Genomic DNA, 22,664 nt, shown 5'->3' on the forward strand with positions numbered 1-22,664 from the left:
ACTGGGCTTGGGGAAGGTGGCACTTGGCATCCTGGCACGTCTGCTGTCACGAGGCAAAAAGAAGGCTGGGCCTGCACTGTGTGCAGGAAACTTGAATTTTAAAGCTGTCTAGGCATGGCTGACCTTGGGGAAAAGAAGTCTTCGCTTTTTATAGAATCATAGAATCACAGACTGGTTTGGGTTGGAAGGGACCTTAAAAATCACCCCATTTCACCCCCTGCCATGGGCAGGGACACCTTCCACCAGCCCAGGTTGCTCCAAGCCCTGTCCAACCTGGCCTTGGACGCTTCCAGGGATGGGGCAGCCACAGCTTCTCTGGGCAACCTGTGCCAGGGCCTGCCCACCCTCTCAGGGAAGAACTTTTTCCTAATATCCAACCTAACTCTGCTCTCTGTAGGTGTGAAGACATTCCCCCTTGTCCAAGCCCTTATCAATAGTCTCTCTCCATCTTTCTGGTAGCTCCCTTCAGGTACTGGAAGGTTGCAGTTAAGTCACCCTGAAGCCCTCTCTTTTCCAGGCTGAACAATCCCCGTTCTCCCAGCCTGTCCTCATGGCAGAGCTGCTCCACCCTTCTAATCCACTTGGTGGCCTGCTCTGGACTCGCTCCAGCAGCTCCATGTCCTTGCTGTGCCAGGACCCCAGGGCTGGAGGCAGCTCTGCAGGGGGGTCTCACCTGAGGGGGCACAGGGGCAGAATCCCCTTTTTGCCAGAGCTCTGAGAGCTCCACTTGCAGTCAAGGATATTTTGCTGTGACTCAAAGGGTCAGAGTAGCACCAAAGGGATTGCACAGGCGCCACTTCCCTCGCCCTGGCCAGAGTTTTGGAGAGAAAGACAATATCTGCTGAGCTGTGGTGCCCTGGGTTTTGTGTGGGACTAACTGTTCTCCTGATCCAGGCTCCTGGAGCCTTGGACACACACCTCAGCCCAGACTCTCCTTGCAGTCCACTTGTTTCGTGTCCCCCACCATGGTGAAATGGAATCTCGGGTGAAGGCTCAAATCAAACCGGAGGCATGAGAGACATGGCTTGGGAAAACAAACCACAGCACTGATGATCCACCACAGACACGGGGGCAGGGGCTGAGCCCCCTCTGGCCCCTCGAATGGAACAGCCCCCCCCTCACCTCCGGGTGTGGTCGAAGCTCATGGTGAGAGACGTGGGCTCCTCATCCTCCTCATCCTCAAACGCCCCTCGGGGCTCCGCCGTGGGCGACACCGGCTCGTCCTGGGACTTCCCCGTCAGGCTGTCGTCGTCCTCCTCTTCCAGTTCTTCATCTTCATCATCCACATCTTCTGTTTTCTCATTTGCTAATCCATGACACTGGGAATTGCCGTCAATATCCTGGATTTCTGGCCTGAAATATTTGGTCGGGGGGGGGAGGGAGAAGGAGAGAGGAAAGAAAAAAAAGGTGGCAAATGTGTAAGTCATGTACTTCTACTGCAATGCTTTGAATATATATATATACATATATATACATATATATACATATATATACATATATATGTATGAACACAGAGACATATTTATATACATATATAGGTTATTTAAGACACAAGAAAAAGGAAAACCAACATGCCACAGGCACTTAAAAATCAGCCTTCACCATGTCTTAAGGGCCAGTAAGTATGGTAAGAATACACCAACCCCAAGGCTTTTCAAACTACAATAATGTCTACTCTGAATTTAAATGCTGGTTTTCAGTCTCTTAAAATATAACATCTGTGGGACAGGCAGCTTTCCTCCTTCTCTGTGCTGCTGTATTCCAACAATCTCCCTTTGAGCAATCAGGAGGAGGAAGCTTCTACCAACCAGTTTAAATTCTCTCTCATATTATTTTACTGTTTGTGCCTGTACTGTCACCAGATAATTCTATTTTCTACCTTTTATCTGCTAAAGTTGATGCTTGATTCATCTCACTATTTGCAATAAAATTTCTGATTTCAGAGAAATACGAATCCTCTTTTTCATCTAAAAGTGCATGGTTGTCTGATTCCGAGTTTGGGGAAGAGGCACTGGTCCCGAGGTGGTTGGTGATGACTCCAGAGTGCTGGCTCACTGTGGGGGAGAGACAAGGAGAGAACAGGAGACACCATCAGGTGTTGCCAAGGCCATCAGGAACAGGAAACATAAAGGAGGAACAGTCCCCTCACTAGATACTCATGAGTCAACAGTCAAGAGAAAACTCATGGCCCGAAGCTCCCAAAGGAAGTTTGTGTTTCCCAGACCTGAACTACAGAGACAAATACAGAGGATATTTAGCATTTATGGACAATACATACAATTTAAGAACCCTTATCCATTGCAGAGCTGTTTGCCTATAACTTTTCCATAATATTTTTTTTTTCACTATGCTGGGAAATCACTTCCTTGGTTTCAGCACAGGGATTTCCTCCTTCAGTTTTTATCTTAAGGCAAAGCCTTAATTACCTTCTCAAACTCCACACACCCCCCCACAAACCCAGCCTTAGGGAACAGTGCACTCCAGAAAGGCTTCCCAAGGGCCAGAGGGAGACCAGCCCACGGTGTCCTGTCCCTGCAGTGCCCCGGGAGATCCACGGCCAGGTCCTGCCCTACCTGGCACGTTCTCGTGCTCGTGTTTCTTCAGGTGCCTGTCCAGGTTGGTTTGCTGCCCGAAGCACCTGTTGCACAGGTGACACTTGAATGGCTTCTCCTTGTTGTGGATGTTCCGGACGTGCCGCTGCAGGTTGGAGGAAATGCTGAACGACCTGTCACAGTATTTACACCTGAAAAACAGGAGCAAACGCCAAAGATTGCAGCGTGAGGGGAAAAAAAAAAGAAAAAAAAAAGAAAAAAAGAAAAATCTGACTATCAGAAAACCAGGGAATGTTGGTCTATAAATCATTACTCAGCTGAGGACATGGGAAGCACAAGGCATTAATCACTGCAGACAAATCTGATATAATTGTTACTCAAGGAGCACAAAGAAAGGGTTAGGATTAATTAGGAAGCAAGTCGTCCAAACAAATAAGGGCTTTAAACAAAGTAATTACTTTTCCACACATCAACGTTAAAATAAGAAAGGTGGATTTGTTCCTTCCAACCTTCCCGTTTTGGGAGGGATTAGGTGAAATATGGCTGTGGAGGGAGGACAAGGAAGAGGGAAGAAGAAAGAAGGGAGGTGAAATGTATAAAATAGTTATTAACAGGTGACAGTCTCAGCTGGCCACACAAAAAACTCCAGCTTTATTTGTGAAACTTCTTGTGGTGCTGGAGATCCAGGCCAAGGTAATAATGGCTATTCTTTCTGTACAATAGCTCCCAAGAAATACAACATAATTTCCTAACAGGATTTACTCCTACAGGTGAATATCTGGTTTAAGATGAAAAACTGGACCATAAGGAGTCAAGCTAGGATGTTCAGGGAAGCTGCTGAGGGAAGAAATATTCCCTCTTTGAGCTGAGTCCCTGCACGACCCGTGGCAGACGAGTTGGGGGCCTGTTCAAAGTGGTCACCCTCCTTTCTGGATTCAGATTCCCTCCAAAAAACCCAGGGATTTGCTCAGGCTGGTGCTGTGGGCTCCAACGGACTCAAGAGGGCAGCTTCGAGCCGCACTGCAGAGTTTTGGGAGCCTCATTCCCCTCGGAACTCGCCGAATCCCTCCTTAGGTCTCTCCCGTAAATACATCCCTCGGAACTCAGCAAAGCTGCTTCTCTCGTGGCTCTGCTTCCACACCCACGAGCAGCAGAATCTCTCTCTGCTGCAACCCTCCACAAATCCCGGACACTCACTGGACAAAATCCAGACTGCTCCCAAGCCCTTGTAATTCCAGGACAAATCCACTCAGTTCAGCAGGACTGCTCCGAGCTCCTCCAGCCCAGAGCAACCTCTGCCCTGCTCAGCTGAGCTACTCCTCCACAAGAATCCAAGAATCCCCCAAAAGTCTGGGCTGGAAAGTCCCAAGACATGGAGATGGAGAGGGATCCACACAGGTTTTGGGAAGAGCAGCAGCTCCTGATGTGCTCAGGGCACCCAGACTCACCCCGTGCCAGCCTCACTCGAGGATGAAACTGGATTTCCCTGGACATTTAGGACATGGGATTCCTCCCTACAGACACAACAGGTTTAACTGCAAGTGTAAAAAAGTCTTGGCTGTGAAACACCCCCTCATTTCCAGATGTGTTCCAGCTGTGATTTTTATTTGGTCTCCAAAAATAAATTGATTATTATTTTTGGAAATAGCAGGGATACATTTATGAAACACTCTCTCTCGCTGAATGTTTATGGATTCCATGTCCACCTCTGAATTTCCTACTGCTAAACCTCCAGAAAGAATAAAGATATTTCAAATAATGAACCTTTATTAGGATTAACCAAGGAAGAAAGCAAAATCTCTTTTTAAACCACAGCTTTTTCAGACTTCTAAAGTCTTTCCTTTTCATTCTTTCAAAAACCCCTAAACAACCCCAGAAAACATTACTTGAACATCAGCAAGAACAAGCACAGTTTCTACACGGGGAGTTAAACACAGACTTCCAGCACCAAGGACCCTGCTCTCAGGAGCTGCCAGGCTTCAGCAGCTCCTCCTGCTCAGCCCTTCAGAAAGCTGTGACGTCCAGAACAGCCAATACCCCCAAATTCCTGCTATTCCATGGGATTTTCACGAGTAGTTTTGTCCAGCTCACCCCTGCTGGTGCCAGTGGTTTTCCCTTCCTGCCCATCTGCACCATCTCTGTGCCCTCCTGAGCCAAACTCAGCTCTGTGTGTGTGCCCCAGTGCCTGGCACAGGATACCTGGCACAGAGGGCACCAGGGCTGCCCAGGTACCCAGCCTGGCTCTCCCTGAGTCCCTCCCAGGAGCAGCTCCAGCTGGTTCAGAGGCAGCTCTCCCAGGGGCAGGGCCGGAGAGCTCCAGCCCCCTCCGTGTCCATTTATTTAGATGTCCAGGAAGTCTTTGAAAAGTTCCCTCTGACAGGTCCTCGCTCTCACAACGAGCTGTGTGCAGCCAGGGCAGGGCGTGGAGACAGGATGAAGAGCTTGTTAAAGAAATAGGAACCAGAGGGCCACGGGGAAGGAGCAGCTAATGCCTGGGAGCAAAGGGATGAGGGAGATGTCCGGCGTTATTTGTGGTCCCAGAGGGGTCAGTGCTTGGAACTCTGCTGGTTTTAATCTAAATAAATGACCCAGACAGAGGAACCAGCTTAAATTCAGGGGAGGGGTGAACAGGGAGGCAGGAGAAGAGTAACACTCAAAGGCAGCAGTATTTGCTTTGCAAACACACCGACAGGACACCAGCAAAGCTTCTCCCTTATCAGCTTAAAGTAACACAGCAATGGGCTAAAAACATCTAAAGTGGGAGTGAGTGACAGCAAAGATGGAGCTGGGGGGCTCTGAGGAACCCCAGACAACCCCTGGAGCTGGAGCTGGGGGGCTCTGAGGAACCCCAGACAATCCCTGGAGCTGGAGCTGGGGGGCTCTGAGGAACCCCAGACAATCCCTGGAGCTGGAGGTACCTGGGATAACACGGGTGGAGGGGGAAAACAGGGAGCAAACCCCGGGGATGTGGGAAGGACACAATGGCAGTTTTACACAGATTTGCTGATCAGTGTGAGCTGGAAAGGCAGAACTGCAGTGAAAAAGCACAAAACACACAGATAGCAACTCCTCCTCAGCCCCAAGAGCATTTATAGCAGGGATGAACTTAGGCTGCATTTTAAACACCAGGAAATGAGGAATATCTTCAATAAAGACATTTATTGAACTACATATGATCTGAAACGACGTGGCAGACGTCAGCTTTAGTTGACAGTTTCAGCCTAATGCAAATAACAGGGCACAAGACCTACAAGGGCCTTATGACTGGATTTTGAAATAACCTACTCCTGAATTTTAGATTTGGTGCAAACAAAAGAGTGAGAAGAAACATTGAATTTCACTGTAGGGCAGAGGGGCTCTGAGTCTTTTCAAATCAGCTGATTTTTAGGAAGTGCCTTGGCAGGTATTTCTTACTGTTCAAAAAACGTGTTTCACTTTCCCTTAAAACAAATAATTTGCCTCCTTATTGTTCCTGTGCTAGTAATTTGTACTTTATACATAATTAAACAGACATCTAGGAGGTTTAAGTGACTTGATAAAAATGCTCATCTTGGTAAAAACTCTTGGTAAAATAATTTTTCACTGAAAATCAGGAATTGAAACCAAAGCACTTTATTTTCTGGTCTTTTTCTTAATCTCCACGTGAACATCTGGTCAGTTTATATTGACTTTAAGAACACTTAAACTGATATTTGAATTAATATATAGCACTGACAGAATCAAAAGGAAAAGCATTTAAACAGTCAAAAGCAGAGTTACCAGGGAGACATCAGTAAACCCTCCTTTTACCTGCATGAAGTCAATACTTAAAAAAAACAAGCTTTGCAAACAATTCTTGCTGCCAAAGCTGCAAATCTCATTTCTCTGAGAGCAAAAAGCAAATCAATGATAATTAAAGCTCCTCTGCAAAGGCAGCTCCGACCCTCCGGAGTGCTGTTAGACAGCAACACTGTCCAGGAGTCAGACCTCGAAAAAAACCCACCCAGGCCATTTTCTGGGAGAAGACCAGATCAAATAAATCTTTATTTTCCTAACCTTTGTTAAGTTGCAAGTCTCCTTTTTTGGAAGAAAACCGAACTAACAATCCCCGAATAATCGGGAGCGAGCGTTCCAGTGCCCAGGGAACACACAGAGCCCACTCCTCATATCAAACACCACAGCCCCAAACACCACAGCAGGGACTGGGTCCAAAATACATGTCTGCTTTGGAAGGGGGGGTATTTTTAATTTACCTAACGTCTACTCAAAATTCTGTATGGAAAATAAACGTGGCTCCGCACGTAGCGGCGACTACAATGCGGGAGAGTCGCCTCTGGAGTCAAACTGAGCATAAAAGTGTGATGTATTTGACCACATGGCCTTTTGCTGCTTATAAATTTGTGTTTCTCTTCATACAGTAACTGCCACATTGGCTTTGTTGTGAACTTCTGGCTGGGCATGGAAACGCTGCAGTATCAGCTGCCCAAAACGAAACCGAATTGTTACTGTTGTTTGACAACCTGCAAAACGCTCACTCACATCATGGAAAACAGAATGCTTGATTTGCAGCGAGCTCTCAATTCATCTTTCCTTCAGGTTTGCTCATATATGGATCCGATTCTAACAAGAAAGTGTATTTTTGCTGAAGTTTTTTTTGAAACCGCCTGCAAAGGGCTGGGAGAAAATACTGGGGGGGGAAGATCCCTGCTTGGTCTTCCATGAGAAATAGTCATTTATACACCTACACGCACATACTACGCATATTTTCTTGTGAGTTTTATTCAAGTTTAAAGCCCTGAGTTAAACAGGAGCCCCTTTCTGAGCCACAGCACCAGCATGTGCTGGGATGGGACACTGTGCCTGCTCTCCAGAGGGAGAGTCTGTCCCTGTGCACACCCCCTACACACTGAGGGGTCACAATCACACCACCTTGTCCACAACTAGCAGTAAATAGTCCAGTATTCTACCTAAAACACCCACTGAACGTGTGAGACTGTTTGTGAATCCCCCCCTCCCATCAGTCCCTTTAAACTTCGTGATTTAAGGTCAGACACTGCCAAACCTCGATTTTAAAGCAGATAATTCTATAGGGTTTCTCTTCTCCTTTGTTTTTTTGATCCACTGCTCCAGGCACCTCTGATATACATCAGAAAAGTTAAAAAAAAAAATCCAGCCAGTCCCAGCAGTGAAGGTCCTGGCAAGCCCTTCAAACCAGCCTGAATTTCAGAGCCATTCAGCACCTTCAGCTGTCCTTGAGATGAATGGTTAACGTGAGTGTGAAACAACACTGCAAATCAGAGCCCTCGTTTGCCAGCATACATCTAAATATAAGTTAAGTGTCTATCTTCAGGCTGCCAAGCCTGATTATTTTTGGCTGGTACACATAATATACAACACTATGAATCACTCTGTGTAATGCTCCAGGCCCGTGGTGTTCTGCTGGCACAGCTTTATGGAGAGGGGGAGCAATCCTGGTGTGGGGAGCGAGGGGGGTTTGGGGAGGGGCTGTCCCGGGCCCAGCTCACCTGTAGGGCTGTTCCCCCGTGTGTGTCCGCAGGTGCCGTGTCAGGTTCGCTGAGCGGGGGAAGATCTTACCACAGTACCTGGGGAGAGACAGCCAAGGGAACCATCAGGGCAGGAGCCACAGCACAGCACAGCACACCCACCTCACCCACCATCACACTGCCCCCAAACCCCCCAGTGCACTCCCAGCTCCCTCCCGGACCGAGGGGGGAAGATGTGCAGGTCAAAACCCACCCCAGGATAACAGGGGTCACAGAGGTGACGTGGGAGCACAGTCTGATGGGGAGCTGGGGGGGCTCAGCCTGGAGAAAAGGGGGCTCAGGGGGGACCTTCTGGCTCTGCAACTCCCTGACAGGAGGGGGGAGCCAGGGGGGTCGGGCTCTGCTCCCAGGGAACAAGGGACAGAAGGAGAGGGAACGGCCTCAAGCTGTGCCAGGGGAGGCTCAGGTTGGAGATCAGGAGGAATGTCTTCACAGAAAGGGTTGTCAGGCATCAGAATGGGATGCCCAGGGCTGTGGTGGAGTCCCCAGCCCTGGAAGTGCTCAAGGAATGTGTGGACATGGCACTTGAGGACATGGTTTAACTACAGCGTTCCTTCACCAGGATACAGGGGGTCTATTCCCTGCCTGGTCATCCTGTCAGGTCAGATGTTTATAGATGTCCTTTAGAGCCCTGTTTACTTCCTCATCATACAGAATCTGCTCCAGCACCCTTGGAATTCACAGCATTTTCTCCTGGATAAAGGCTGCAGTGCTGGGTTATGGGGCTGACGAGCTGCTTAGAGCAAGGAGATGCAGCAACAGGAAATTAATAAAGGAAGGAACTGTGTTCCCCAATAAATCCAGTTCACAGTAAACTCAAAAGGTATAAATAAAAATACTAACTGGGAAATAAAATACTAAGGATGAGGGGTTGCACTCTGTGACTCTGTTGTAGGAGGAAGCTTTGAGCAGACTCTCTTAATTTCAGACACATTCAGCACCCTCAGATGTCCTGAGGACAAACAGTCCATGTGAGTGTTCCTCAACAACCAAAACACAAATGGTAACTCCTGAGTGTGTATCTAAATTTTAGTCCCTATTGTAAGTAAACCCCTCCAATTTCTAAATACTCAGCTGAAATTTGAGCCTGCAGCTTTTGTGGCAGAGCTGCATGTAAGAGATACATCAACCAAAGCATGTGCCCGTTTCTGCACCCAAAAAACCTCAGCAGGAGCCACCATGAGACCCTTGAGGAGTTGCAGGTACAACAGAGACAGAGGTTTATTATTAAAAATCAGTAACTTGCTCCAAGAGGAGCTGTTGGAGCTGGGATGGGCACTCGAGGACTTCTGGGGGTGCAAGTGTGTTTGAAGAAGTTGTTTCCTGCATCTGTTGTTTGCAATGCCCTCATTTTGCACAGCTGAGATGGACACGGCTGAGATGGACACAGGTGAGATGGACACAGGTGAGATGGACAGAGCAGAGATAGACACAGGTGAGATGGACACAGGTGAGATGGACACAGGTGAGATGGACAGAGCAGAGATGGACACAGCTGAGATGGACACAGCTGAGATGGACATGGCTGAGGCCGTGCTGGCCTTGGGAACCACAGCACTCACTGCCACACACCAGGGCCTTGGCCTGGGGAGCTGGGCCCGCCTGAGAATGTCCAGATCCGCTCTCAGGGTTATTAAAAATGACAAAGCAAACAGAAGATGCTGATTTCCTCCCAGACAAAACAAGCTATTTCAGAGGGGATTAGTCATCCCAACGCTCTGGGCTAATTCTGCTGCTCCTCGGTTCCCCTCCCGCCCCCGTGGAGGCAGCGGAGATATCCCTGGTCCCTTGTGGTGCCCCAGCCTGGGGGCATCTCCCGGGCTGCCCCCATGCCCTGGGGATGCTCTGGCTGCCCGGGGTGCCCATCCCTCACCTGCAGGTGTAGCGTTCCTTGCCCTTGCGCAGGATGGGGTCGGACAACGTGGGCGGCGGCGATCGGAAGTTGAAGGGGTGGTGGGGAAGGGGCTGCAGGGACGTGCCAGTGTCTGCCTTCATGGCTGCAAAGCTCTCCAGTTTCTCTGTCATGGTTTCGATGGCTGACATCTGCAAGGACAAGGCAAGACCTCGTGTCACAAAAACCCACGGGAAGAGCAGGAGCTGCTGCACAAAATGCGACTCTCAGCTCCAGAGGGTCGGTCAGAGCTTGTTGCTGATGTTTGCTCTCACTCTTGGAAGCTACACAGTGGGAAATGGAGCCACTGATCCCAGCCAGGGAAGACAGGAACAGTGTACTGGTCTTGGAGAAATCAGGAAAGACACAAATGGCCAAGCCAGGACTTCAGATCCCAGAAATCAGCACTTGTTCACCTTCTGCAATGTGCCTGTGCTCGCTTTTAGCATTTCAGAGTAAAAGTTATCTCAGAATATGCCTGTTTGCCCTTTTTCCAGGAATAAAACTGAAACTAAGCACCGTGGTCAGATGCCAGAGGTACAGCTCATCACCCAAATTCTCCTCTCAAACCCAAATCCAAGCCTTGGGAAGCAGGGAGGTCTGATGTCTCCTACAGCATCTCTGCCCTCCCAGGGGCTCAGTGAGCTGTGGGGGAGCAGAAGGGACACGACCCCAGGTGTGAGGGGACAGAGAAGTTTTAGGCAGGAGGCAGAAGAATTCAGGCCAAAGTGGAGTGGGAGGGGTGTGTGATGGCTGCTCAGGGAGCTGAGAGAGGACAGGCTGAGGCTGAAGGGGTGAAAAGGGAGCAGCTGGGAAGAGGAGGAGTTAGGATCAGGCTCAGGATGATGTGGGTCCCCTGAGAGTTTGCCTAGCAAAGAGGCCAACACTTTAATTACATGTAGGAAAGGTTCAGCAGCCAGTAAAGGTGATGGAAGGATGGGTGGGAGATGGCTGAGCTTCCTGCAGTGAAAGGGAACTCCAGCCAAGGCCCTGGATGTGAGCTGTGGCTGGGTGAGTTACAGTCAGCAGGACCAACAGCTACACATCCTGCTGGGATGGGAGCAGCTGGCATGCTGGCCTGGGGATGGGACACTGAGGAAAATGCCCCTGGGTGCCTTTAGCAGGCTTAGTTTGTATGACTTTGCAACAGCTGTGTGCTCACCTAAACACTGGAGTAAACACCACACCTGAAAAAGGGAGAAAGGGAAAAAGCTGGAGATACAGGAGAAGGGGAAAACAAAAAAAGGAAAGAAAGAAGTTGGCCTATGTGGGGAAAAAAAAATGGATTTGCATAAAAATCCTACCTAAAGAAAAGCACTTTTACTTTCATTGGAGCAAAACTGGAAATCCAAAAGCCAAGAGAGAGAAGTGCAGCTCGGAGGACGAGGCTGACATCTCCAAAATCCAACTTCGTGCACTCCTGAGAGCACTTTCGAGATACCAAGAGCAGAAAAGAGGGATAAAACAAACAAGGCAGCAATAAAGCTGCCTCCTGGCTGTGCTGACATCCCCGGGAGCACGGGGGGAGCGGGGCTGGCTGCAGAGGGGGGCGGAAGGCAGTAGGAAGCCATTTATCACCAGGAGATGCTCTATTGTACAGGAAGGGCTGACCTTTTGCACGTTTACACTTTATTAAACTGGGCTGGGGGGGGGGAGAGGGGGAAGAGAGCCAAGATACTGTTTAAAAATATACGACTATTAAAAAAAAAAAAAGTTGTCTTAATCTCCCAAGAATACATTGTGGAAATCTGACAGCCATTCATAAGCTGCAAAACAAGAGGAGTAGTAACCCCCATTCCCTGATAATAGATCCACGGCCCCTTGGTTGGAGGCTCCCAGCCCATGCTAAATTGTAAGTAATACTTAGCACCAGCCACTTGAAAAGGTTACTTGATCATTTACAGCACCAGCCCTGCCCCAGCTGCCAGTCATGGAACAAAACCATCACGTTAAAATGCTCTCTGGACCTTTCAGAGCCCTGCACTCAGCCCTTCGCCGGGGTACCTGGAGCTACCCTTTGTTGTGCCCTGTTCTTTAGGCACTTAGTCAGAGATGTTTGCTGCCTTCAGAGCTGTAGGCTGGTTTTAAAATTCTAAACATTGGCCACGGCCTCTCCAGTGGCAAAGGCACTTTGCTATTTAGGGAACAACTGCCTGGTTATAATAAAGAAGAAAGGGAGAAGAAAAGAAACATTAACAGGTGAGAAAAGGTCCTCCATTAAGTTATCAAAAAGTTACACTGGCTATTTATGCTGTCCAGAGTTTAATTTGGAATAGACAATGTGGGAAAACTCCCAGAGAGCAGAGGAACTTCTGCCAATGACTGGCTGAAAAATAAGAGCTGCCTGAAATTCACTGTGAGAGAGAAAACGTCTTCTGAACACTTTTATCACATTTTCTGCTTCCTCCCGTCCCACTGAGGGCTCTGTGAGAGCTGAGGGATGAGTCACAGAGGAAAGGGCTGAGGCCAGACTCATGTTTAGAGGGAGAGAAGACCAGGTGGATCCAGGATCTTTTCCTAAGGATCTAGGATTTTAGGAATCTAGGATCCAGGAAGGTGGTGGTCAGGGCCCCAAGGCTGCCAGAGCTCAAGGAGTGTTTGGACAACACTCTCAGGCACAGAGTGGGATTCTTGGGGTGTCTGTGCAGGGCCAGGAGTAGGACTCGATGATCCTTGTGAGTCCCTTCCAACTCATGATATTCCATGACAACACTGGAAGGGGATCTGATAGTAAAAATCTCACATATTCTGGAACAAATGACCCGCCTTCCTGTGCTGTATTTGAGCTCCCTGATGGGCTGCAGCATGGGAACAGCAGCTCTCCAGACCCAGGGATCTGTACCCAGCACAGGCTTCATTAGAACCAGTTATCAGGAAGTTTTGGGCCCGAGTGATTGTAAATTTTGGGCTACTCTGTGTGATAAGCTGTTAGAGATAACCAGACCTTCCACATCTTTTCATCGCCATGGGAAGAGGACGTGGTCAGGATTTCGGGAACAATGTTAACAACCTTCCACCCAAAGCTTTGCTCCTGCTCAGGCTCTGGACGTTTCTCATCGTCTCGTTGGTTTGCTTTGCCACGCTGGCTCCTCCCTGCTATCAGATTCTTTACAGGCAGATATCCCCACTATTCTAACTCACACAAACACAGGATGTTCCTGGCCAGCCTGTCACCATTATCCAGCCTGGATGAAGGAAAAATCGGGGGAAGTTATTAACCAAACTCTGAGGCTGGTGCGAAACAATGAGGGAACTAAGTTTAGCTGTGAAAGCAACCAGGATCCAGCTTTCACAAACCTGCAAGTTATTTATCTAAGGTGGGAAACACTATCAGGGGAGAACAATGCATGTGAATATAAAGGAGAGCACAATAAGGACCACGGGGCTGGGATCCCAGCCTGGCCACAGCAGGAGGGATGGGGATAGCTGGTGACTGTCACATGCCTCTGGAGCAGGCACAGCTGAACCCACTGCCTGGCTCCTCCACACGCTGCAGGTGATGTCAGGGAACACCAGGCAGGTACAAAATGCTGCTGCCTGGGTGCTGGGCAGTCCTTCTCCACTTTGCACCGCTGCCAGTGACCACACCAGGGGCTCCCGAAGGAAAACCCACCCAGGCATTCTGGCCTGGGAAAGGAGTTCAGCAGAGCTGCCCAAACCTCAGCCCCGTTCTTCTGGTAATGCAAAGGGAACATCAAGGCATAACTGCCATCATCCTCAAACCAGGAGCAGATAAAAGTGTCTGAAAGTAACTGGTGGAACACAGTGGACATCCCAATCAAGCCCTCGGACGAGGAGGAGTCAGATCCCAGTGATGCCAGTGGCCTGACTGTACCAGCTCCATCCCAACGCCCTGGCACTCACCCAACGTGGCACAACAACGTCCCTGCTGTTACCTGGGGGTGGAAAAGCAGCGGGGAGGGTCGCAGGTACTTCTCCTTTAGGGCACCCACAGGGTCTGTCACCTTCCGCTTCTCCACCCTGCTGGACAACAACACAGAGGGTTACATACCTCACAGGGGCACAGCCAGACCCTCTGCAGGGGGTTCACTCAAACACACAGGGTTATTCTCCTACTGACACAAGTGTCTGCCCTCCCCTTCTACTGGAGACTCCAAATTCTGACCCACAACCACCCTGCAAAAGGCACTGGGAGTCCCACGAGCACGGATCCCCTCCTCTGGGCAGCATTTGTTCAGCCATCAGACTGACGACTAAGAAAATATTTTTCTCTTCTGTAGTGCTTTATAAGCCTCTGCTGCTGTGAAATGTCATGAAACCACAGCATTTACAGCAAAAGCAATGTCTGAGTGGGAGGAGCTCTAGAGTCCACAGCAGGCAGCCCCTGCACGGAAAAGAAATTGTCTTTGAGAGTTTGTATTAATCCAAAGAGTTAACACTGGGCCAGACTTTGCAGCCCCAAGCGTGCTGAAATCATTAGGTGTTTCATATTTATTTCCTCCCTCGCAGCTGAGACATAATTTGCATTGAGTTTCTTTGGTAAGCACGTGTGGACAACAATTTAAAAAGTGAGGAACTGGTGGGAGAGTTCTGAAGCACCTTATAAACCTGAGTTCTTCTGGTTATCACCTTGGGCCACTCAAATATTTCATGTTTAAGCACCTGATATACAGAAATGACCCGAAAGTGAGGCTCCTATTTTTGAAAATACTGGCTTTGCTTTCACAAAATATTCTACTTGCAGGGAAACCGTGGTGTGGAATCACCAAAAAGACAAACTGAAATGTCCTCTGTGGGAAAAAAGTGTTATGGAAGTAGCTCCAACAAACACAGCTGCTTCTTTAAATGGCTGGAATTGAGTCCATCCAGCAGAAATCCAAGAGTAAGAGTAATTTTAACATTAGTCCAGCATAAATGAGAGCAAATTATTTTGCTGCATTTCAGCTGATTGGTGCATGGATCAAATTACCAAAGAGTTTAAAGAAGAGCCCTGCAGAGTGCAGTCAGTGAACTGTACTTAATCTGCATTTAATTCTTCTTGGGCAGAGGGAGAGAGAAGAGCTGGGTTGGAAATGCCATCCAAGCTACGGGGCTTTGGAAGGTATGTGCTTTTATGGGCATGAGCTGTCAGAAAAACAACAATCTGTCAAAGGATATGTACAAAGTTGCTCCCTGGGACCCCCATCCGGCCCAGCTTTGCCCTCCCTGGGGCTGTGACGCCCAAGGGAACATCCCTGACCCCGGCAGAGGCGTCTGCAGAGAGCCCTGCCTGCCCACAGGCATAAAATTGGGTGGATTGACAGCGTTGCACCAGCTTTACCATCTCCCAGTACTGGGAATGAGAGCACAGCAAGGCCCTCACAGCCTCGTCAGAGCCGAGTTCTGCAGTACCCGCAGGGTTAAAGCCGCTCCTCTCAGCCCAGTGCCTGAGAACGGCACCTTCACAGGCCCAGCTCACAACTGCCCCATTTCAGGCTGTCTGGCTGCATTAAATTATATCACCAGGAGAAAATGTCAAGGATTTAAGTGGCCTTTGGGAGAAAAACGAAGGAGCCAAATGATGTGAGAGAGTCTGATAAAGGGAAGTTTAGAAACAAAATATTTCCATGTTTTTCAAGCTGGGACTTGGAAGCTGGGCTGTTTAGCTCATTACATCACAAGTCTGATTCGCCAGCAGCCCCACCGCTGACTTTCTATTTTAACACATTACTAAAACTATGTGCATCCCGTGGAATGCAACAAATGATGCCCCCATCCTTCACTTCCATCTGTCTTCTGGACCTTTACGGTTTTCCCGAGGCCGCTATTTTAATTGGCAGCAGCTTTTCCAGCCCATGTTATTTAAACATTCCTGCTGATAATGCCCAGGGGTGGCAGGATCCAACGTGAATGCTTTGGCCTTTCTATCCCATTTATTGATTTTATTTTTTTTTTCCCAGGAGTAATTTTTACAAAAACAAATGCTGGACTGTTTGTATCCTGACTGATTTCTCCAGGAGGAGATGGGAGATGGCCACGGTGGGTCCCAGGCAGGACACGGCCCCTCCTGGGCTGGGATGCAGCGTTTCCATCACAGATGGCACACAGGCAGTGCTGCATCACCCCCCAGCTGGCAGAGCCAGCACCCAGGGCTCACTGATCCCAGCCCAGCAGCTCCGTGGCCTGGCCAGACACTGACATCACCTCTCCCCCCAGTTATCAGCTGAAGGCAGCAGCCTCAGCGACACTGGGGACGTTCTGCTGTTGTTTGCAGCCCTTTGAATGCTCAAGTGAGCCATCCTGGTGCTGACACGTCACGCTGTGGTGACTCTGAGGCTTTCCAGCACCAGGAGAACACCAGCTCCTGCAGCACATCCCTGAACCTTCCAGCAGGCTGGACACAGGGAGGATCACTAGGCACACAGTTCACATACAGCCCAAGGGATGCAAGGACAAACCTCCAGGAACCAGCTGGACACTGAATCCAGGAGCCTTCCAGGCCAAACACATGTATCCCAATAGATGACATGAAGCATTTAGACATGTTAATATCTAAGTTAACATTAAGTAATATTTTGACATGCTAATGTCTAAATCAAACTAGTTGAGGACCCTTTTCACTGGGCTTTGCTAAAACCAAACGTGCCACATCCACCTCACCCAGAGCAGGACGACACCAAAGGTGGTGCCGGTGCCTGGATGGGTGACACACAAATTTGCTGGTACCCTCGCCATAAAGCTTCACATCACTTTCCTTTAGAAACAGATTTTTACAAAAATCCCTCAAACAAGAAAAGGCTCAAGTCTTCCCTTTGCAGCTCCTGAATTCGTTCCTTCTGGAAGTTTAACTGGCATTTGGATAACTTCACCCAGCCTGCTCTACACACGCCTTCCACGCTCAGCTCGTTCTAGGCGTGACGTAAGGCATCAGGCCCTCCTCAAAACCCATCTGTTCAAGTGACACTAGAAAACCCTTGCTGTCTCCTAAGAAAGAAAAATCTGCAAGGAATGTCTCTGGGAGAGATCCGGGTAGTAACACACTACCATGTGTTTACACAGCACTTGTTACTCCAGGAGTAACAAGTTTCGTCAGACTCGATCTGCAGCAGCAGCTCCTCCGAGCTGAGAAACTCTTAAGAAAAGGCACCAGAAAGAAAAAGGGGGGTGGGAGGAAGAAAGGTGAAGTGGCTCACAAAAGGCCATCAAGTCAGTCAGTGGGAGAGCTGCATTTCCAGGCTCCCAGGGCTCCTGACTCATTCCCAAGCCATGAGAGCCCGGGCTCCGAGGCATCTGAACTCTGCATTCTTATCGAATCAAACCTCTGGAATTTCCCCAGCAGAAGTGCCATCTTAGCGATGGCTCGTGGGAGAGTCCTTAAATAGGTCAAGTTTCTTCTTTATCAAAATAAGGATGTGTTCTTTACACACATTGATTATAAGGGCTCCTCACAATTACTCTGCCCTTCCCATTCAGGAGATTCAAGGTGTTGAGAAGCACAAACACCCACAGCAGGAGTTCCCTGCTCCTTCCAAACAACCTACATCCCCACCTGCCTCAAGGTGTGATGTCAGCTAGAAAATGAGCTGGTCAGAGAAAGGCTTAAGGCAGGGTATGTTAATACCTGTAGATGGGGTCCATGAAAAAGGGCGATGGCTTAGCGTAGTGCAGGGATGGCTGCTGAGGCAGCTGAGACTGGGAAATCTTGGGTAAGACTTCACTTGCCATCAGCTTCCTCTCCCCATAAATGTGGTTTTTCCGTGGCTCTCTTCCTCCGTTCTGGCTGGCTCGGATGCGGTTGCCAATGCTCAGATCCAGTGGCTGTTCCTCCCCCGAGGATGGGGCTGGCAGGACCTTCGGGGGCGGCAGGATTGGCTTAATCTCTTTTGGCTTCGTGGTGAGATCGAAGGGGGACTCTGAGCTGGTGCTGCCTACTTTGTGGAGGTCCCTGGGTGACTTTGGTTCTGCCTTGACCAGCAAGTTGTGATTGAGGGTCCGCTCCGTGAAAGGGTAGAGGGAATGGGGGAAATTGGGGAGGAACTGAAAAGGGAACATGGAATGATAGGGGAGCGAACCCATCTTTTTCTCCTGCATCCCCATAAAGCCAGGCCCAAAATACTTCTCTGCGATGGAGGCGATGGCTTTGATGGAGTCATTGGCTGCTCCCGTGGTGGGCAGCAGGTGCTCCTCGGGGGGAGGAAAGAAGGAATGCTGAGAATAGAAGAGAGGGATCTCGCTGGCGGTGTTGGTGGAACTCGCAGACACGGAGCTGCTGACGAAATCTGGCTTGGTCTCCATTTGTTTGCTCTTGTCTTTTGCTTTGTCCCTGTCGCTCTCTGCGTCACTGTCCAGGTCAGATCCCGTGCCAGTAGTGGTGTCCAGGTCCGTGCCCGTGGTCGTATTGACATCCTCAAAGTCACTGCCATCGGACATGTCACTGTTCCTGGCTTTTAGCTTCTCCAGGTAGGAGTTTTCCAGGCTGCTTTCACATTTCTCCTCCCCAGAGGGGGCCTGGTTGCTGTTGCTCACCGCGGAGATCAGCGGCAGCGCCGGGTTCCCGAGGGGGCTGGGGAGCTTCGCGTCCGGAGTGTGGTTGAGGGGACTTTTGAGCAGTTGTGTGGGCGGTAACAAGGGGGGCCTGGGGTATAGAGAGGGTGGGAAAATGCCCGGGAATCCCGGGGTGAGGGCGGGAAAGGCCGGGGGGGCAGGTGAGAACGGGAGGCCCCCGGGGTGCGGGCGGGACGGGAAATAATCGTTAAACCCCAGGCTGGCGTGGTTGAGGTTGGGAGAGGGCTTGGACTTGTCCATCATGGAGGTGGGCGTCAGGGGCAGGCCGGGGGCGAAGATGCCGCCGGGGCTGTAATGGTTCTTGCCCTCGCAGAAGCGGCGGTGCTTGTTGAGGGAGGAGGTAGTGCTGAACATCTGCCCGCAGTCCTTGCACTTGATCTGCGTGCGGCAGTCCGCGTGCATCCGCTTGTGGCGGCACAGGTTGGAGAACTGCGTGTAGGATTTGTGACAGACCTCACCTAAAGCGTCAACAGGAACCAACAACAAAAGCGATATGAAATTACCAGGAAATGGCTCCGGGAGCTCCCCCAGCCTCCCCCACCCCGGGATCCCCCTTCCCCGGAGCCAGAGCAGCAAGAGCAGCTGAGGGGCCAGCTCAGGGAGCCCACCTGGGATAAATCCCATCCCAGGGACTGTCTCAACAAGCAGCTCCACAGAAACCCGAGGGGATGTGCTACTCCTGATCAAATTTTGGGGGAATTTTCAGTAAAGATGATTGTGGAATCCCAGAATGGTTTGGGTTGGAGGGAACCTTAAAGCTCATCCAGTGCCACCTCCTGCCATGGGCAGGGACACCTTCCACCAGTCCAGGTTGCTCCAAGCCCCCTCCAACCTGGCCTTGGACACTTCCAGGGATGGGGCAGCCACAGCTTCTCTGGGCAACTTGTGCCAGGGCCTCCCCACCCTCACAGGGAAGAATTTCTTCCTAACATCCAACCTAAATTTCCAAGCGAAGCTACATCAGCATTCTCTTTAACACCCTGCAAATGCCAAGCTTTCAAAGCGTGGATTTTTATGACCCCTTTCACCTACAGACTTTGCTGGTGTGGGAGGAGCAGGGCAAAGTGAGACACAATTCCCACCCAAACTCTTCTATACATCAAAACGCTGTAACTTTTCATGATCTGGTGCCTCTTTCAACAGAGGAATAAATCCCGTGTGGTGGTGAAGGAACACGCTCCTTCCACCGGAGAACTGCTGTTATCACCCTTTGTGAGCGTGGAAACGGAGACAAAGAGGGGGGAGGACATTGTTTGGAGCTGGGCAGGCAAGGACACGAATCCCAGCTCTCCTGACACCCAGTCCTACCACTCAGGGACCAACTACGTGCTCCTTTCCTCCTCCCTCCCTCCCAGCTTTACTGACAGGTAAAAGAGAGCACGATTTTCCCTGGTTTTTTTTCTAAATTTTTAGGATTTCCATCAGTGCTTGACTATCACATGACTGGTTACAGAGTTGTTTCACCAGCAGCTCTGAAAACATAATAATATAATAAATTTTAATTCAAGTTCAAAGCAGAGATTAATAAAATTTAACAAATTCGCCATTTCAGTTCAGATGAGCATCCCAAAATCCTGTGGACTGTCACTAAAGAGGCTGGTTTCTGATTGCACTGGAAATTTAATCTGAACTGTCTTCCTGGAATTGTTCAAAAAACATGGGGATGTGGCATTTGGGGACATGGTTTAGTGGTGTACACTGTGCTGGGTTAAAGGTTGGACTTGATGGTCTTAGAGGGTTTTTCCAACTGTAACAATCCTATGATTCCATGATTCTTCCATTTTTCATCTCAGGAATTTTTGCTAGATATATACAATAGTGTACAAAATTCCCTAAAAAATAGGGAAAACTGGAGAATATCTGTTAAATCTCCAGTTGTACAACGATTTAGTAATTCCTTGTGAAATGTCCTCTCTCGCCCTTCTGAGTTCTGCAGTTAAAATGTTGCGGGTTTGGGGTCTTTTTAAAGCCAAATATAATATGGTAAAAACCCAAACAAACACTCACACAGACCCTTTTCTTCCACTGAACCAGAAAGAAAAACTCCTTGGTGGATCCTGCCCCGTGGATTTGAAGTTACTAATGGGTTCCACATTGATCCTGTGACTCCCCCTGGCACCTCTGCCCAGGCAGGATCGCCCTCCGGTTGTTTCACTCACTGACCTGGCCTGACAACTCCCTAATTCTGATGAGGTGAGAGTGAGGAGATTATGGGGAGAAATCCCTCATCTGCTGCAGCAATCCTGAGTCAAATCATCCCTTTCATGTGCCCGTCGCCCAATGAGAGGTGGCAGCAAAATGAGCAAGAAGAGCATTTCTTCTTCCTCCGCTGACACCCGGCTGGTTACTGCGGGACAACTTAATGAAATGGGTCTCCCAGGACACCCCTGCATGCTGTTCCCATTACAGAACAGGGGAAAAAGGCAGCAGTGGGTTCAGTGCCTTCCCTACCCCAACATCAAAGCCTGGAATCAAACCCAGATCCCGGCCTGTGCCTGAACGACGTGTTCTGAAGTGTCAGGAAGTGATCCCTGAAGTTCCTGGAGCTTTGTTGTGACACAACCACCTTCCTGCTCAATCATCCAAACCCAATAGGTGCTGTGTCAATTAAAAAAATATACAACCCTGGGAATGACAAGGAATGAGATGGATGACTCTCCAAGGAAAATGCCCTTCTGGAAATATCCCGCTAAGGAGAGCACTGAGGACACAGTTAATCTGCTGTTTATTTGGCTTCCAGCACTATCTAGATGAAACATGCAGTAAATAAAGAAGAAAAAAACTCTTTTTAAAAAACACCTTCTCAGTCTCTGTGACTACTCCAAGTTCTTTACAATGGATTCGAGGCATTCCCAAAAAACATTTCAACCAGGCCGTGTCAGCAATTTATCTGTGTCACTAACGGGAACATTCGAAAATTACCAAGGCAAAAAAAGGTGAGAGAGAGAAAAGATATGAGAAAGTGGGATCGCTGAGAGACTCAGATCTTAACTCCTCAAGAAAGTCAAAAACTGCCACCAATGTTTACTGGAAAAAACAGGGAGTACACAAAAAATAAAAAATAAATTTAAAAAAAAAAAAAAAAAAGAGAAATCCCAGAGGAATTTCATCTGGAGCAGCTCCGAGCTCTGAAATCACAGCAGGGGCCCCGCAAGATACCTGCAATTACAGCCTGGGATGGCCGGGACAACTTACATATGAAAGGTTTGACAGTGCTGTGGATGTGCTTGTGCTGCTTGAGGCCCGAGGAGGTGGCGAAGGTCTTGCCGCAGTCGGGGCAGGCGTGGGCTCGAGCCCCCACGTGCTGCGAGCGGATGTGCCGCTGGAGGTTGCTGGGGTCCGTAAACACCTGCGGGACACGCCCGGGGCGGGGGGAGAAGAGACCACACGTGAAAAACTCGACGATTCGGGCCTTTTTTCTGTCACAGATGCTCACGACACAGGGCAGGGCTATGGGTGCCCTGCCAGGCTGTGGCACCTCCCTCAGTGTGGGATGCTGGTGGTTGGAGAGGTGTTTGCTCACCCACGTCTGCCACCCCAGTACCTGGGAAATGGCCAAAGGGGAGTGGGTTGGGGTAGGGCTGAGCTGCACCCCCCACAGAGGGATGCCCAGGACAGTGAGGACACCCCTTCTCCCCGTGCTGGGGACAGCAGGGGCACCTCTCCCCACACTGCCCTGCCCAGGGCCAGCACGGGCCACCCATCCCCTGCACCCCCTCCCCAGGGTCCTGTCCCAGGTGAAGCCCCCCCCAGTGCCCCGTGTCCCCACTGTACCTTAACACAGTTTTCACATTCAAACCGTTTCCCACTGTCGTGAGACATTTGGTGACGAATCAGGTTGGATTTCCAGTTGAAAGCCTTGGGACACTGGTCACACTTGTACTCCCTCTCCTCCGTGTGGATCACCATGTGCTGCTCCAGGCTGGGGGAGAGAGAAGGGCTCACCTGGGGCAGTGGCCAGAGCCCAGCCCTGGGCACCCACTGCCAAGGCAGGGGCTGTCACCTGGAAGGTCTGAGACCAGAGAGGTGACAGGGAGGGTCAGAGTTACCTGGTGCCTCAGAGTAGGAGGGGGGCAGCTCATGGACTGAGAGGGGCAGTGGCACGAAACATCATGAACCTTTTAGCATTTATTTCACTGATGGAAGCTGCCCTGTTCTACCTCAAAATGTCAC

General features: G+C 49.7%; 1 protein-coding gene across 6 annotated transcripts in view; it reads right to left on the reverse strand.

Annotated features, from left to right (window-relative positions):
• Positions 1-22,664, reverse strand: part of PRDM16 (PR/SET domain 16) — a 260,771-nt gene that overhangs the window by 7,968 nt on the left and 230,139 nt on the right. For 4 of the 6 annotated variants that reach the window (XM_051786520.1, XM_051786518.1, XM_051786515.1 and 1 more), the window contains 9 exons: positions 22,266-22,413; positions 21,687-21,840; positions 17,548-18,949; positions 13,883-13,970; positions 9,969-10,138; positions 8,057-8,134; positions 2,574-2,743; positions 1,880-2,054; positions 1,123-1,353 (listed from right to left, as the gene is read on the reverse strand). In XM_051786520.1, the coding sequence (XP_051642480.1) occupies positions 1,123-1,353; positions 1,880-2,054; positions 2,574-2,743; positions 8,057-8,134; positions 9,969-10,138; positions 13,883-13,970; positions 17,548-18,949; positions 21,687-21,840; positions 22,266-22,413 (2,616 nt within the window). The remainder of the gene's footprint in view (positions 1-1,122; positions 1,354-1,879; positions 2,055-2,573; positions 2,744-8,056; positions 8,135-9,968; positions 10,139-13,882; positions 13,971-17,547; positions 18,950-21,686; positions 21,841-22,265; positions 22,414-22,664) is intronic. The other 2 variants (XM_051786519.1, XM_051786516.1) reach the window with 1 other exon arrangement.

This window comes from Manacus candei, unplaced genomic scaffold, assembly GCF_025592945.1.
Source record: "Manacus candei isolate 608988 ecotype Guabito, Panama unplaced genomic scaffold, ASM2559294v1 h1tg000022l, whole genome shotgun sequence".
Lineage (NCBI taxonomy): Eukaryota > Metazoa > Chordata > Aves > Passeriformes > Pipridae > Manacus > Manacus candei.